Source organism: Littorina saxatilis, linkage group LG5 (assembly GCF_037325665.1).
Source record: "Littorina saxatilis isolate snail1 linkage group LG5, US_GU_Lsax_2.0, whole genome shotgun sequence".
Taxonomy (NCBI): Eukaryota; Metazoa; Mollusca; class Gastropoda; order Littorinimorpha; family Littorinidae; genus Littorina; species Littorina saxatilis.
In genome coordinates this window covers 19,921,683-19,940,389 of record NC_090249.1, presented here as the reverse complement: position 1 = coordinate 19,940,389, position 18,707 = coordinate 19,921,683, and the positions used below count along the sequence as shown (strand labels likewise).

At 40.1% G+C, this 18,707-nt stretch overlaps 1 protein-coding gene across 1 annotated transcript in view; it reads right to left on the bottom strand.

Moving 5' to 3' along the window:
- Nucleotides 1-18,707, bottom strand: part of LOC138965932 (uncharacterized) — a 53,604-nt gene that overhangs the window by 10,690 nt on the left and 24,207 nt on the right. The window contains exons 8-12 of the mRNA XM_070338013.1: nt 15,007-17,132; nt 14,347-14,456; nt 13,187-13,287; nt 9,226-9,604; nt 5,307-5,479 (exon numbers count right to left, since the gene is read on the bottom strand). Of these exons, the coding sequence (XP_070194114.1) occupies nt 5,307-5,479; nt 9,226-9,604; nt 13,187-13,287; nt 14,347-14,456; nt 15,007-17,132 (2,889 nt within the window). The remainder of the gene's footprint in view (nt 1-5,306; nt 5,480-9,225; nt 9,605-13,186; nt 13,288-14,346; nt 14,457-15,006; nt 17,133-18,707) is intronic.

The following is an 18,707-nucleotide window of genomic DNA, read 5'->3' as shown; positions in this document are numbered from 1 at the left end:
AAAAAGGTGAACAATCACAACAAAAACAATGTCTGTATTTAAAAGGATTTGTTTTATTTGAGAACTTTAAAACAAGTCGCGTAAGGCGAAAATACAACATTTAGTCAAGTAGCTGTCGAACTCACAGAATGAAACTGAACGCAATGCAACGCAGCAAGACCGTATACTCGTAGCATCGTCAGTCCACCGCGCACGGCAAAGGCAGTGAAATTGACAAGAAGAGCGGGGTAGTACTTGCGCTGAGAAGGATAGCACGCTTTTCTGTACCTCTCTTCGTTTTAACTTTCTGAGCGTGTTTTTAATCCAAACATATCATATCTATATGTTTTTGGAATCAGGAACCGACCAGGAATAAGATGAAGGTGTTTTTAAATTGATTTGGACAATTTAATTTTGATAATAATTTTTATATATTTAATTTTCAGAGCTTGTTTTTAATCAAAATATAACATATTTATATATTTTGGGAATCAGAAAATGATAAAGAATAAGATGTACGTAAATTTGGATCGTTTTATAAAAAAAATATTATTCTACAATTTTCAGATTTTTAATGACAAAACTCACTCATTAGTTTTTAAGCCACCAAGCTGAAATGCAATACCAAACCCCGGCCTTCGTCGAAGATTACTTGACCAAAATTTCAACCAATTTGGTTGAAAAATTAGAGCGTGACAGTGCCGCCTCAACTTTCACGAAAAGCCGGATATGACGTCATCAAAGACATTTATCAAAAAAATGAAAAAAACGTATGGGGATTTCATACCCAGGAACTCTCATGTCAAATTTCATAAAGATCGGTCCAGTAGTTTAGTCTGAATCGCTCTACACACACACACACACAGACAGACAGACAGACAGACAGACAGACACACACACACACATACACCTAGACCCTCGTCTCGATTCCCCCCTCTACGTTAAAATATTTAGTCAAAACTTGACTAAATATAAACAAGTCGCGTAAGGCGAAAATACAATATTTAGTCAAGTAGCTGTCGAACTCACAGAATGAAACTGAACGCAGCAAGACCGTATACTCGTAGCATCGTCACTCCACCGCCCGTGGCAAAGGCAGTGCACGTGGAATTGACAAGAAGAGCGGGGTATTCGTTGCGCTGAGAAGGATAGCACGCTTTTCTGTACCTCTCTTCGTTTTAACTTTCTGAGCGTGTTTTTAATCCAAACATATCATATCTATATATTTTTGGAATCAGGAACCGACAAGGAATAAGATGAAAGTGTTTTTAAATTGATTTCGAAAAAAAAAATTTGATAATAATTTTTATATATTTAATTTTCAGAGCTTGTTTTTAATCCGAATATAACATATTTATATGTTTTTGGAATCAGCAAATGATGGAAAATAAGTTAAACGTAAATTTGGATCGTTTTATAAATTGTTATTTTTTTTTACAATTTTCAGATTTTTAATGACCAAAGTCATTAATTAATTTTTAAGCCACCAAGCTGAAATGCAATACCGAACCCCGGGCTTCGTCGAAGAGTACTTGACCAAAATGTCAACCAATTTGGTTGAAAAATTAGGGCGTGACAGTGCCGCCTCAACTTTCACGAAAAGCCGGATATGACGTCATCAAAGACATTTATCCAAAAAATGAAAAAAACGTTCGGGGATTTCATACCCAGTAACTCTCATGTCAAATTTCATAAAGATCGGTCCAGTAGTTTAGTCTGAATCGCTCTACACACACACACACACAGACAGACAGACAGACAGACAGACACACGCACATACACCACGACCCTCGTTTCGATTCCCCCTCGATGTTAAAATATTTAGTCAAAACTTGACTAAATATAAAAAAGCAAGGCAGATAGCAGACATAACGAAAAAGGTAAAATATAAGTCGACAATGTTCAGGCGGGAAACTATTGAATATATAAAAAGAAGAGATAAAATTATGAGGTTGCTATTTAATGAATAACCAAAAGGGTAATTTACAGTGGAATGATAAGCTATCAAAATAGTATAAGAGTACAGACCGAAATTATCAAACTGAAGCAAATTTCAAAAACATGATGAAACAACTAAATACATAAACAAGTCGCGTAAGGCGAAAATACAATATTTAGTCAAGTAGCTGTCGAACTCACAGAATGAAACTGAACGCAACGCAACGCAGCAAGACCGTATACTCGTAGCATCGTCACTCCACCGCCCGTGGCAAAGGCAGTGCACGTGGAATTGACAAGAAGAGCGGGGTATTCGTTGCGCTGAGAAGGATAGCACGCTTTTCTGTACCTCTCTTCGTTTTAACTTTCTGAGCGTGTTTTTAATCCAAACATATCATCTATATATATATACGACTTGTGTCTGTCTGTGTGTCTGTGTGTGTGTCTGTGTATCTGTGTCTTCGCGATGCACGGCCAAAGTTCTCGATGGATCTGCTTCAAATTTGGTGGGCTTATTCAGAGAGACCCCGGACACAACCTCATCGATGAGATATTTCAACACGTGCTCTCAGCGCGCAGCGCTGAACCGATTTTGGTTCCACCTCAGCTATTTTGGTTCCACCTCAGCTACCCGGGCCCCCATACCGACACACCAAAGCCAAAGTTCTCGGTGGATCTTTTTCAAATTTGGACACCGTATTCAGCTACATCCCGGACACAATATCATCGATGAGATATTTCAACACGTGCTCTCAGCGCGCAGCGCTGAACCGAATTTGGTTTTTGTGTTCATTTCACCATTATAAGTAACTCTTCCTTATCTTCTCATCTTCTCCATGTTTTCAGCGTTTACCTCCCTTCCTTCGTGTGGTGCACTACAGTATGAAGGGGGCATCTTCGGATATTCCCGGCGTTCTGTTACTATTTTTAGAAGGTCACCGCAGTGTCCAGAACGTAAATTGGACCCGTAAATTATCCTCACTGTAAAAGTGCAAAGGTCGAATCAATTTATAGCCACGCGAAAAATACACTGTCATCTATCTCTCTATAGATACGGCTTCCCTGTGTTTGTGTGTGTGCGTGTGTGTGTGTGTATGTCTCTATGTGAGCAACACCTGTGCATTGTTCAGTTCTGTTTGTGATGTGGTCTGGCGGCTTTTGTGTAATTTTATGTACTGGCCTTCCTTTGTGAAGCCATAACAGTTCAAAAGGGCTTAGAGATAAGCTCTAACTTGCTCAGTCCTGTTTGAGTGGAGTTCGCCTCCAAAGGTGATTAACACGGTTACATTCGTCGACAAGGATGGGACTCGATATGGTCAGGAATGGCATTATGGTCACTGAATCATTTTTAGTGCTGTTCCCATTCCACGAATCTGGGAGGGACCTAAGCTTGGCGGGTCCATTGTTCGGACCCGGCGAAGCCGGCGTACGGCTCTAAGTACTTCTTCCCGGCGAAGCCGGCTACCCGGCGAAGCGGGTATTCATTCTAGTATCTATATATTTTTGGAATCAGGAACCGACAAGGAATAAGATGAAAGTGTTTTTAAATTGATTTCGAAAAAAAAATTTTGATAATAATTTTTATATATTTAATTTTCAGAGCTTGTTTTTAATCCGAATATAACATATTTATATGTTTTTGGAATCAGCAAATGATGGAGAATAAGATAAACGTAAATTTGGATCGTTTTATAAATTTTTATTTTTTTTTACAATTTTCAGATTTTTAATGACCAAAGTCATTAATTAATTTTTAAGCCACCAAGCTGAAATGCAATACCGAACCCCGGGCTTCGTCGAAGAGTACTTGACCAAAATTTCAACCAATTTGGTTGAAAAATGAGGGCGTGACAGTGCCGCCTCAACTTTCACGAAAAGCCGGATATGACGTCATCAAAGACATTTATCAAAAAAATGAAAAAAACGTTCGGGGATTTCATACCCAGGAACTCTCATGTCAAATTTCATAAAGATCGGTTCAGTAGTTTAGTCTGAATCGCTCTACACACACACACACGCACACACACACACACGCACACACACACACACGCACGCACATACACCACGACCCTCGTTTCGATTCCCCCTCGATGTTAAAATATTTAGTCAAAACTTGACTAAATATAACAAAATGATGCCATTGACAAGATAAGCACAACTGAAATAAAATAAAAAGGGGGTGAATAAAAGATAGTCTCTGAGTGAATTAGAAATGTATTGTGCGCAAAAACAAATACAAAGAAAAACAAAAATAAACGTAGAAAAGCAAGAAAGAAAGAAGTGAAATAATAAAACAATCACAGAAAAATATGCAAACAAAAAAGTGGTTTGAATCAAAAATAATATTGTCGCCTTGTTTTTTTGCTCATTGTAACACAACGACTAGACAACCTGATGAGTTTACAACATATATAAATACAAAAGGATGGGGTAACACGATTCAAATTGTCTGAAAACAAACAAATAAACACATTCGCACGTACACACGCAAGCGCGCACACACACACACGTGGACGAATAATTCAAGCAAGCAAACACAAAAACAAATAAACACATTATGTGCTCTTAAATAATCCGTTTTCATGAAGAACACAAAGTGAGAGACTGAATTTAAAAAAAAAAGGAAAGAAAACCCCCTCAAATGCATATGTGCTCGTGTGTGTTAACTGAAAGAATAGACATTGTGCGTGTAGACGTGCACCTGTGCCTTACAATTCATATATGGCACGCATATCCACGTTAGTGTTAAATGTCCCCTGTGTGTGCTTGTGCACGGTAGTACAAGAAAGATATACGCGAGGGGTAAAGCAACTCTTAACAAGTCAGCATTCAAAATCAGCAGTCATTCAGAGCTGCATGGACTAAAAATATCATGCCTGATTTGAAGAGAGAAAAAAGTCACGTATATCGAAGAACAGCCATGCACCGTGGTACAAAGGATGTGCACTGAAAAGTGACTCGGAACACTGATTCTAGAATTAACAATGGTCTGAAAAACTTGAGAACATCATGCTCGTTCTCTTGTTTTTTAGTTTTTCTTGTACTGCGAGACAAAACGTCACTAAAACATGCATTTTATGGACAGAAGTGTGCACCACTGACAACCCGAAAGACACACTACTACCAAGCAGTAGACAGAGTGACTTCACAACACAGTGAACAACGACGACGAAAGCATGACGAAGCACATGCTCATCAAAGTGCGACACCACCGAAAGCGTAAAGGGAATAGCCGCAAGAGCAGAAAAAGGTCTCAGGCACCATCACAACAAAGCAGAAGAAGAAGAACTCTACTATAATGCTAGAGACCAAAAGGCATTCGCAGGACAATTGTCTAGCACATGCCTCCGGCGTCACGTGGGCGCTCTGTAGCCATGGCAACAACTTACATCGTCGGAAGAAACGTCACTAGTTGCGCAGTCCCCACAGGGACGCCACGACAAAAGACAGGGTCTGCCCTTGGGCGAGTCGTTCAGCAGCGTAAAATCAAAGACACGTGCCCCTACTCCTGGGTCTGGCGAGGCCGGAGGGGCTGGGGAATTAGACTGGGGCTCCGGTATTTCTGTGTAGGATCACGACCATGACAGTGAACAGTCTTAGGGTTACAGCACAGAACTATCGTTTCATGATATTGAGCAATCTCTAACAGCACAGAGCTATTTTGTTATCATAGTGAACAGTCGTTACTGCACAGAACTACCTTGTGATGATCAAGTCTTAACAGCATAACGCTATCCCTTTATACTAGTGACCAGAGCTATCTGTATATAATAGTGAGCAGTCTGAACAGCACATAACTATCTTTTTAACGTTCTTCACTAAATTAATACTTTTTGTACAGAAATTTCAAATCCAAAATGTTAGATTATTCATTACATTATCTGGTTTCAGATTTTTGAAAATGTGATCCCTTAGCGAAAATATTTATTTATTCATTTGTGTTATGATTTTTAAAAGGTTGCTTGGAGCCTGCTGGAAGAAAGCCCGGGCTATCAATTAAAGTGTGGCTTTTGAATAGTGTTATAAGCTTAACTTGTGACGCGTATTAATTGGTCATTCCGCAAACTTATGGAATAAGACAATCGTTAATAAAATACTAGCTTATTTAATACTTTATAAAGCAACGGCATTTGTGCATTGTTGGATTGTAAATAAAGTAAACAGTTTCATCGAGCTTCTAAAAGATTTGTTATTTTGATTTAGAGGTTTGATAATCAACCGGTTACGTTTGATCTGTATGGGTTTGTTCTACGTATTGGTATATGGCAAATTGTTGCCTCTACTCCGTCCTTAATTAGTACGAGGAAAAGAACAACCAAGAACTGCAGATGTAATAAACAAAATCTTCCTCCACAAAATATTCGGTTTTAATATTTTCTGTAAAATAATTTATGAAGAAATATTAAAAGATAAATGTGGTCCTCTTAACAACTGAAAAATACTCAATTGCAAAATTATTATATTAGCAAACAGAAAAAACATTAAACGGGTAAACTTGTCCATAAGATTATATGTCAGCCGTTAATACTTCATATAAAGAGTGTGTCCTTGTATGTTGCTATTTCTGCAAGACTTTCATTTTATACTGTTTTTATTTTTTCAAGGCGGAACAGTTTTATTTACTAAGGAAAAGAAGTTGGCCGTTTTGGCGTATGAAAATGAAATGATAAACATGTGACGTCTGTTTCGAATTACTTGCTTGGTAGGTAGCAAACAGTAATCAACAAATATAGCACAGTCGCACACATCCAGCGAGCTTTGCCATCTTGTACAGACAATCAAAAGAAAGCTATTCTGTTCTGTCTTGTTCTGTCGCTAACTCCTAGGCAAGTTTCACATTGAAAGAATGGACAAATTACGTTTTCTTTTTCCTCCAATTGTATGTGTTTATTAAAATATAAGATGGTTCTCCCAAAACTCGTCCATAGCTTATGAACACATCAAAATACGTGAACATGTCACCTTCACAATTCAGAAGAGACACTAACCGTTTGTCATTTATGTGTGTGTTGTAGAACAAAATTGAGCTAATTTTTATTGATCTCAAACACACACAAATAAAGAATCTCTGATGCGAGTCTGTTTTTTTAATAATTATTCAAATTAAAAAAATAGAAATACTTAACAAACTAAGCTATTTAATGAAGTGCTGTGCAAATCTGACTACTGACTATCGAGTGAAGTACTAACTATGGAAACAGCTGAACAGATAAACAGAACACTCCAAATTTATCACAGCATCAAAGAGCATGCATTGTCTTACATGGAACTTTGTATAACAACATGTAGCAACCGACTACCACAAACGCATCAGACCCAAACTGCCTCTCTGCTTCATTGACTGACTTCCTCTTAAGTAATGTCATTCTTGATATATATGACTTCCTCAGGCTGAATTAAGTACCACCGAATTTGTTCAACTTTGTATGCCTCACAAACTTCATCTACATGTTGCCAAATTTCCGCCAGGACCAAAGGTGAATTGTTCTCTTGCTAAGGATGATACAAAAATGAAGAAAAATGTGACGTTAACGAAGCCTTCACAGTCAGGAAACCCTGAAAACTGACATTTTCCAAAATAGCATTTCTCCTGTATCGTTTTGATATAGTAACGTAACTGTATTCAGGACAAGTAGATTATGTACGGGACCAGTTCTTATGAATTTAAGTATGCCCCTATTATTATTTTTAGTACGCCTTTTTCAAAATCAGAGCAGAAGCCAAAATATGTCTGTATTTTTTCTTAACCACGACACCACTGACTCATTAGGAACGATACATCCGGAGAAAATCATTTGAAAAATATGTCCTACTTTATCAAATACAAGTTTACCTCATAGTAGTACAAATGGAAATAAAGAAAAACCAAATAATCCGATCTATCAGAATCTTTGTGTGGATAGGTGTCCCACCAATGCAGTAATTTAATTTAAACTAGATCCCTTTCTTTTTGTAAAACTACTAATAAAGCAGAAAACACGCCATTTCTTTACAAACAATTTTTCCTGGAAAATGCTTATCGAATCGCAACTGTATACAATTCGATGTTCGCAGGACTAGTAGGTGTTAAATGGCTGCACAACTGTTTGCAATTTGCCTTTTTTTTTATTTTTTTTTTTTTACTCCAAACTGAGTTTTTGTAACAAAAAGAATTCAGTAGCAGAAGCAGCAACACTGCGGACACACACCACTTTAGCACAATAGTTCTACATTGACATTCTACAAAATTCAGAGAATGGGACCTCCATGTACTACACCATTCTGGGTAAGATCAGTCAAGATTCAAAGGGCAGCTTAAATGATATATCTTGCTCAGATTACAAGTTTTGTTGTTGGTTCTTTGCTGTCTACAAACACATGAGGCTAAGAATGTTCCGTCTGCTGTACTCTGAATTGCTAGTATAAGGGGTCAGCACCTGTCCTTGCAACGTTGTTGAACACCTACTTCATTATATGCAATATCATGCAGTTATATACGGTTTATTCCTGAAAAGGAAGTATCGTTGGGGATAGCTGCAAGCGGAGTAAAATGTTAGGCACAGCAGTTTATTGGCTCAAAGCTTAGCAAAGTTAAATTTTTATTTTTTTATTTTGAAGGTTTTGGGTTTTCAAATTGATTGTTTTGAAACACAGTTTTCTGTTTTGGGTATGCTATAAGTCTGAAACATCGTGTAGTGAGTTGTCAATTCTTTACTTGAAATGTATACTTTATTTTAATAAGTGATGGTAAGCTGCCCTTTTGTGAACTTGAGACTGTCTTCAAATCTTACACGGGTCCAGGAGTGTGGACACATCTCGAGCAACAAAACAGTGTATCATACAACAGAAAAACACTGTTCTGAGGCTCAAATTATCCATTACAGCCCCCTTCACTAAACGCATTTAACTTACTGCGGTGAGTGACAGAAATATACATTTTTTTGAGTTATCAGACAAAGACTCTTCTTACATTCACTAATTGAGTTGAACAGCCTGTTCATCATGACATGATCTCCATCGTAAAGCTCGCAAAAAAGCAACATAAAAAAACGAGTGCTGCAAGTGAACGCACAGTTTACATAGGTACAAGAAAATTGGTTGTTAGTTATGAAATAGCATTAAGGAAGGCAGCATGAAAAATACAACAAGAAACAAGCTGCTCAACTCGAATCAGTCGATAAAGTTAGCTACTTATTCTTTAAGAGTCGGTCTGATAACTCACACATCTATTCCAAAAGTCAGCCACACGGGGTCACAAACCACGCAAAAGGTCAGCAGCAAGTCTCGTAAGTAAGTACATGAGTGACCTTCTTGTACCAGTATTCTCACCTGCTGAGATGTTGTTCTCTGTGGCAGGAACATAACCCCTGGCCTTGCAGTTTCCGGTTTCAGTAGTGACCTCTCCTGAGAGATCCGCCGTGGTGTTGTTGACGATAGCTCTCGTGGTAAGCGAGCTCTGCACGTTGTTACTCTCCACCTTGTTGACGGGTGAGCTTGGCGAGCAGCCGTTGTGATTCGCGGGAAGCATGGGCGAGGATGCGCAGTCGTTGTTGTTGTTGTTGCTGCTGCTGTTGCACCTTGGGCTCTGCCTCTTTCTCTTCAAAAATTGTGCAAAGCTTCGTTTCCATGGGGAGTTTTTGGAACCAGACTTTTTCTTGGGCTCTAGGGTTAAGCCTTGGAAGTTTTTTGAAACCTTGTTTACTGAATTCTGCAACAAATGAAAAGAAGGGATTGTGTTCAAAAGTTGAACCTTAAACATTGTTTGTCATGAATTTATAGCTAACAATTCACACACAGAGAAATAGACAGACACACCGATGCACACACACCGACGCACACACACAGACGCACGCACACACACACACACACAAACACAAGTACGCACGCACGCACAAACACACACACACACACACACACACACACACACACACACACACACACACATAAAGAATTAAATTTAAAAAATAAAAAGACGAGGTGTGGGAGTTAATGATCATCATCTAATGAAATGGACATTATTGTCACTTCTTGAAAAATATCAGTCAGTACAAACGAGAAAAAGCTACCTCCCGTAATATATGTATTAAGGCATACAATGTACAAGAATTGGAATGCACTGTAATCTCCTGATTAAACTTTCAGTGTGTTTCATTGCATGTACAGTTTAGTATTTTAAATTCGTTTACACTTATTTATGAAGTTGCATAGCGGCTTTGATGCAGAATAAAATGGCATTAAACATAAAACAATGTAGTTTTAGATTTTAAAACAAATCTTTGTTTGGTATCTTTTAGATGCACATTTACAGTAAACTGAAACAAGGGAATACGGGTGAAGAATTGTTAGTGCAGTGAAGTATACTATAAATACTATAAAAGTATTATGGATTTTAGTAAATGTTAAGACTGGTTACCAATGTTAAAAGCCTGTAAGGCATTAAGTATCTGGCTAAAAAAACATAAATTAATAAACAAACAAACAAAAACACATGAGAATGAAACAAAACGACCTTGACCTTACTTTTTTCAAAAGAAGTACAGAAAGAACGACAACTTTTTCAGTGAAATGTTGATATTATATTCCACACTAAATTCCCTCAGCACAATTTAATATAATCCATCAACAGGCAGCAAGTAAGCACACATATGCTGTAAGCTGTGTGTTTGCGTCACATCTTCAATGCGTGCAATACTTTTCAAGTTAAAAAAGTTTTATTATCTTCCCCTTGTGAGCAACATATTTGCAAGATCAGCATTGAAAATACTCATGTATTCTTTCATGTTCCACTATCGTCACACACAAACACTTCTCAGAGGCTTTGCGTGGTACACTATATTTACCATGCTTTTAAAACGTTTAAGTACATTTTGAACACTATGTTTGAACATATTTCACGCCTGTCAATATTTATAATTTTCTATTAATGCAGTGTGCTTTCATTCTAAAAAAATGACAAAAAGTTTAATATAAAATTGCGAAATGCATCGAATTTGATAATAAAACGTGAGGCAGCAATATGTCATAAAAAAGTAATAGGTAGTAAAAATGACATGACATTAAAAAAATCTGCAAAACGTTGAGATGAGTGGGTGCACGAGATGTATTATTCCAAGCACAAGATATTCCCTTTTCCTCTGTTTATAAATCGTTTTGTTCTCAAATTGGTAGTTTGTCCTATCTCTTAAAGCTTTCATTAAAACTTAACTCAATTGAATACACACAATGTTTCTTATATTTTTCATCTTAATAGGATTGGGGAAAATTTCTTAAGAGAGACTATCATCAATAATAATAATAATAATAATACTGTGATGTCTAAATAATGGTTTTACTATTTTACTCTATAATAAAGTATTTTGAGGCAGAATTAAGAAAAGAATTGGCAACATTTAAAAATCCCCTTCGAACACCGACAGTCTACTTTTGTTTAAACGAACCAATTCTAAATTAACTTTTTCCTCTAGTAGTTAATTTTGACTTCTATTACTTGAAATAAAAGGATTGATGCACTTTTTTTATTTTTTTTTACATGCAATTCGAAGTAAAGAAAACAGACATTAAAATGCAAATCCCTTTGGGAGACTAGTATGCGAACATAGTATCATTCCAATGTATAAGGATCAACAGTTGTGATGCATATATAGTCATGCCAAAACAAAAACAAAACACATCATATTGGGAGACCTGTTCGATCCGGGTAATATCAACATTCAAAACCAAGTATTTAAACGGGAGTACAGTGAATGATTTCATTTTTTGCATCTAAGGGTTACGACCTACATAAGTATCTGTTTATGTTTGATGTGTTAAAGTACACAACAATGAAAGGCATTAACAACAACAAAATCCCTGCAAGCAAGCGAGCAAGCCAGCCATGGAACCAGTACTGACAAAACCATACATTCCACACAAAAAAAGATTAGTGCCATGGACAAACAAGCTCACAAAAATGCCTTAACCCCAATTTTCCTGAAATCTTGTCCTAGAAAACAGAATGACTGACGCAAAGAACACTGACATAGCAATGGCACAGAACAGGCCGAAATGTAAGAGATAGTAGCTGATGGAGGAGTTGTGAACACTGAGGAGGGAGAGATGACAAATGCAGAACGATGGAGGGAGGCAGCAGAAAGGCTGAATTAGGAGGATCTTTACCTGAGTCTCGGGCTTGGGGTTGCCACGACGCAAAATGACAAACAGAACAACAGTCACAAAACCAACGAGAAGGCTATACTATCAGTTACTGCTGAGGAAAAGGATGACTGTGATCATTCGTTCTTTTCAAATTCCAGATGATTCATGTGCTTGAATCTCACTAAACACAAGTACAATCTTTCTGGAAGACGAAGAACGTTGATAGCTACTCTAGTAGAGCTTTGGGTGTATGTTTAAAGCTCATATGAAAAACGTTGTCTTCTGAAAATATTTGTTTTCTGTTGCAAGGTGCCAGAATCGTGTAAGTTAGCGATGTAATCGCATTAAAGATTTTCGAATCTTCTTATATATAATTAGATGTCACACAGACTATAGGACGAGTAGGAAAAAAGGGTTCTAAATGCTATAGATCATGACCTCTTTCAGTCTAGCTTGTGAAACGCACAAACGTATTGACAAAGGGGATGAAGTCACACACTGTAAACAAGCGATGGCGTGGGATGAAAGTAACCCATAAGGTATTAAACACAACACTTCAGGAGTATGTACGACGTGTCTTTGTTTACACTCATAATGAAGGGAAAGTACTGGATCAAAAAGGTTAAAACTTCACGCCACAGTAAGATGGAAAATCAAGATCAATATGATTATACAAAGGTCTAAGACTGCACCTATATTACTTCAATCATTAATGAATTAACTTTAGCATCAATACTAAGCAAGCCTTTCTCTTCTGCCTATGATGGTATTTTAAAGGGGGATGGCAGAAACCTTTAAGTATTTAAAAGTATTACACTCTTCATATGAGCTAACCATACAAAACTCAATGAACTTTTTTCAATCAGGCTGTATTATCTGTGTACACTTCTATTGTACATTCAGTAATTTTACTTTTCTTTAATAAACGATAAAGCAAGTAATATTATGTCAATAATGTACATTTGAATCTTCCCTTCATCAAACATGTACTCGCAAAAAAGAAATTGCATGAATACAGTCTGCAATGATCGCAAAATTCAAACAAGAAACCGCAATAAGCGCACTTAAGCAAATACGTTTTTTGTAAGAAATGCTAAAACGAAGTTGGAAAGAAACTACACTAAAGTAACTACTGAGTGAGATGACAAGTACAAACCTGTTGAGTTTGTCTCTTAGGCTGCTGCGTTATAGCGTTGTTGCACACAGAGGACGTTTTGTTTTCACCTTTCAGTAATGCTTTTTCGCAGTCCTTGTCACCTGTGAAAACTTTAGAAGATTAGTACTAACAAATAATTGTGATTGTTAAGTTGATAAGGTTACTGGAGCAAGGAAGGAAACATTCATATTTTGTAATATCGACTTATCCTTACTAATAGTCAAACAACCTTTAGTTACAGAATGCTTATCCCAAAGATTGTTACTGAAATCTTGCGCTAATAATCCCAAATAACTGAAAAACAAGAACACAAATATTACGATGGAAATCAGAATAAAATCAAAAGATTCTCAGAACGCGTAATGGCAAATAAAGTACAACCAAAGCACATCCTAAGGCCACTTTGACGATGGGAAGCCGTGAAAATAGTCAGCATCCAGCACCATCCCCAACAATGCGAAGCCATGAAAATAGTCAGCATCCAGCACCATCCCCCAACAATGCGAAGCCATGAAAATAGTCAGTATCCAGCACCATCCCCCAACAATGCGAAGCCATGAAAATAGTCAGCATCCAGCACCATCCCCCAACAATGCGAAGCCGTGAAAATAGTCAGCATCCAGCACCATCCCCCAACAATGCGAAGCCGTGAAAATAGTCAGCATCCAGCACCATCCCCCAACAATGCGAAGCCATGAAAATAGTCAGCATCCAGCACCATCCCCCAACAATGCGAAGCCGTGAAAATAGTCAGCATCCAGCACCATCCCCCAACAATGCGAAGCCGTGAAAATAGTCAGCATCCTGCACCATCCTCCAACAACAGATCACCCACATTCGGTCGAACCACTCCTTATATCACCCTATGAATAGGTTTAAATCGTTTTCTGCTTCCCTTTTGCACTTTTAACACACTTTTTGTCACAGCCAGAAGATATCTCTGTCAGTGTCACTTAGCATCATACCCCGTTATTGCTCACACAATATTCAGCTAATTCCCTGCTCACCTTGAGTACATGAAATGCTTTCTACCTGTCCAAGCGAGGAGATAATCAGATCGGGCAGTGACACTCAGCCACCTACCCTGTCTTAGTGCATATAGTTTAAGCCAATTTTCTGCTTACCTTTAAACAAACCTGTCTACCTGTCCCTGAACTTACCTGGATGCACCTTGGCCTTGCTGGCCACTCCTGCCCTGTCCCCTGAGTCATCCACGTGTTCGGTGTCACTGCCAGAACTCAGGAGCGGATCATGAGCAGCTGGTTCCAACCTGTAGTCAAGGACAATATTTAAAGGCTGTGCAGTTTTGGAATAACAGTTCTTCGCATTCAAAGTAAGTTGGTTGATAACTGATACCAAGTGACACGAATATACACTTCATCTAACGAAGAAGAAGAAGAAGAAGAAGAAGAAGAAGAAGAAGAAGAAGAAGAAGAAGAAGAAGAAGAAGAAGAAGAAGAAGAAGAAGAAGAAGAAGAAGAAGAAGAAATCCTTACATTCTCTACTTCCATTTACTAAACAGAAACAAAAACATGAAAGACTGATAACAAAACAAAGTACACACAAATTATGAAAAGCACAACAAGATTTTGTTGTGGACGTCATCCATCACAATTATGCTGTGGATTCTATTCAGGGAAGTCCAACGTTTCATTAGTTATCTTCCCATACGAGCGTTCTAACTTCATATCAACATCTCAGACAAATCATTTTCTTGCAGGCCGTAACTTGACTGATAAAATGAAATAAAACGTAGTTCTATATGACAGAACAATCATCTTATAATCAGAGAGAAAGAACAGGACAGAAAGACATCTTACATAGTAGAAGCTGCACTGATTTTGCCCCTGTCACAGGCAGCTGACGTTTTCTTTCCGGTTTTTCCGACAGCGTTGTTGTCGGCTGTGCCCTTCTTTAACTTTGGCGGTTTCTTCTTGGCAAGGTGCAGCTTGTAGGCAAAACAGGGAACGGTGGGTGTGTTGGCTGACATGGGCGAGGCCGATGCACCAGAGCCCTGCTCGCAAGGGTCGTTGTCAGATGAGTTGAAGTACTCAAAGTCATCGCTGTGGAAGCTCTCGATCCTGGCCAAGGGAGAGCGTAACACCATCCAGGACAACGGGGTGGTGGGGGTCTTCAGCTTCCCGCCTTGCAAAGGCACAGACCCCCGGATCTGGGACCTGCTACTGCTGCTGGCCTGAGAGTTAGACCCTGTGGAGCCTCGCTTGTTGCGCCGGAGCGTCTCCACAGCAGCTGGAGTAGCTGCAGCTGTGACTGAGGCGGAGGCTGAGGCTGAAGCGGAGGCAGATGTTGATGCTCTCCCCATCAGCATCATGTCTTCGTCTAGCTCCATGGGGCTGGGAAGCTCGTGCTGCAGCGCACAAGCCACAGCTCCAGCCACAGCCTTGCTCTTTGGTAATGCCGCCAAATACTGATGAACGTGGACCATGTCTGCAGGAAACACCTCCTCCTCCTCCTCCAGCGTCACCTCCGCCTCGTTCAACTCCAGATCACCTTCCTCCTCCTCGTCTTCTTCGTCCTCATCGTCCTCGTCGTCGTTGAAATTTCCTGAGATTCCCGTGGCCCCGGCCACTCCGTCAAGAGTTAATGTACGCAGGCCAGCGTCAAGACCAGAACACAACCCGCTCCCTCCTTCCTGGCCTTCGCCTCGCCCTCGAATAGGGTCGCTCCGCCCCCTGACCGAGTCAACCACATCACGAGAATCAGGCCGCCTGGGGAGGGGTGCTACTGGAAATGAGGGGGCCTGTGACACGCCTAATTGCATAGCTGTGGCCCCCTCCTCTCCCTCCTGCTGACGCAGGCCCGCTGGTCTGTTTTTCGGCAGAGAGAGGGCGTGCGGGGGCACTTGTTGGTGAAAGACAGGCCGCTGGCTGCAGTCTAAAAGGTCTAGAGGTCGCACGAGGTTACTAGGTCCTGCCAACGCCCCTTGGGTGCGTTTGGGCAGGTCGGGGGAAGGCAGAAGAGTGATATCACTGTCCCCCAGTAAAGATTCCGTACTCCAAGACAAGTCGCCGGACTGAGGCAGCTCAGACGTTGAAGGAAGCTCCAGCTTATCCTGTTTCACAGGCACCTTAGAAAGCGCCCCTGGCCCCGCCCCACTGACACTTGTGGGCGGGGGTTCTAACACCAAGTTGGGGACCGGCGGGCAAGGCGTGACTTGGTCTGACACATGCACTTCCACACTGGTCAGTGGCCCCCTAACGCCTCCTACAGCCCCCTCAGCCAGCGGTGGCGCCATCTTTTTATCCTGCACAGGCTGAGGGGCGTTGAGCGATGATGAGGCTTTTGGGGCTTTCTCTGCAGTCACAGAATAGCACTCTTTGAGCGTCAGGTTGGCGGGGCGGGGCGCCGGGCTGGGCTTGGGCCCGACCCCGACCCCCGGCACTTGTAACGTCAACAGGTTGGGCGCCTGCCCCCCGAAAGCCAAGGCGAGAGACGCCGCGGCAACGGAAACGGCAGTGGGAGAGGTGGCAGCCAAAGTGTCCGACTTGGCCCCATGAAGTCGCCCCGTCTCTCCCTGATTAGGCGTGTCCACAGACCCTGAGCGTGTGAAAAAAGAACGTTTCCTCTGCGTGGGGCCGAAGGAACGTGCCCTCTGTCTGTTCAACTTAAGAGAGGAGCCTCTGCTGTGGCGGCGGTTGTGGGTACCGTCCACGTCCGGCACCGAGAGGTTGGAAGCTGCGTGTTCTGGAGACAAGAAGTTGGAGGTGGTGGCTGCTGCCCCCGCTCCAGACGAAGACTCGGCGCCGTGATGGTGGCTGTGGCTGCTGTGGTGATGATGATGGTGCTGGCTGTGACCGTGGTGATTGTTGTGATGGTGGTGGCCATGGGAGGGCGTACTGTGCTGCTCCTCCCTACCCGCCACTGAGTGGGAAGCCTCGATACCATGCCGCTCCATGTAGTCCTGAAAACAGTTCACAACACTCAGCTTTTACGAGTTCTTGTGTGCAGAATAACATAAACATTTTACAGATATTGCTGCATGCAGCCCCCTGAAAACAGTCCCCCAAATTCAGTTTGTAACAGTTATTCCAAAAAACACTAGCCATATATACATATTGCTGCTGATTGTACAGAGATTAAAAACATGTATATGCATGGCTGCTGTATCAAACTCGCCGGTCAGTGCTATACAAATAAGCAAATTCGACTCAAAATCATCTGTGAAAAAGTTATACTTGTTTGAAATTAATAGGGATGTTTCAAACACACGTCACATTCAGCACAAACAGTATGAATCGCAAGCACACACACACACACACACACACACACACACACACACACACACACACACACACACACACAAACACACACACACGCGCGCGCGCACACACACACACACACGCAATCCATAAATGCATTTGTATAAAAATTACAAGCTGATGTCAAGCTTACCATGAAACCAACTGAATGAACAATTACTGATATTCTGTACGATCAAAACAAGTCCTCCTAACTGTGAGATGATATATCTATATTTCAAAATAATTAAGTATGAAAAATAAGGCATTGATATCATAACCGAAGGTAAGAAAGAACAACATAGTTGAAGAAACATTAGAGAAGAAAAAGTGAGCAGATTCATGTGCGCAGTATATAGTCGAAAATGCAACTGCAAAGAAACACTGGAAAAAATGACTGGCCGCTCAGGGAAATTGAGACGATCTGACATTTTCCTGAAAAATATAAATGTAATAAATTCCTGTTGATGTACAAAAAAGGTTTAAAATCCTGTCTGGTGGAATAACAATTGTGACCGCAATAATCCAAATATACCTTGCAAGAGCCAAGACCATGTGAAATGTAGGAGCAGGTATTGTTTATGTGAAATCCTTCTCATGAGGCGCCGTAAATATGTTATGGAAATATATTTAAACACGCTGGAGTAAACCGCTTTCTTAAATTTGTCTGACATTTATACATGTCATTATGAGTAACTGTACGGCTTTTGAAACCTAACATAAGATGTTTTGTCTAACAAATTTGACTTTGTTTTTTAAAATTTCAGCAGCATCTAAATGTCCCTACAGTATGTCCCTGTTTATTGCTCATTATTTTCTTTTCTTGAGAGTCTTAGTAAGTGTGAAATGCGACCATTTCAAATACTGCAACCAGAGCATTGCCTAATGTGTGTGTGTGTGAGCGCGTGTGTGCGTGTTTGTGTGTGTGTGTGTGTGTGTGTGTGTGTGTGTGTGTGTGTGTGTGTGTGTGTGTGTGTGTGTGAGTGATTTGGTGTGATTGCTTGCGCTAACAGTTACGGATGTTTTAGTCATGCTTATAACATATTTTTCGCATGTACATTATGTTTTGGTTGTTTGGTTTTCGTTTGTTTATTTGCTTGTTATCACAGTGAGTTTACCATTGTTTGTAATGTGTGCCAAAAATTAACCAAAAACGAAATAAGTGAATAGGAGAAGCCGTGAATGTAAATACTGTAGTCATGCAAAAAACAAATAACATTTACTATAATTCGTTAAGTATAAAGCAGCTTTTATGTGTAAAC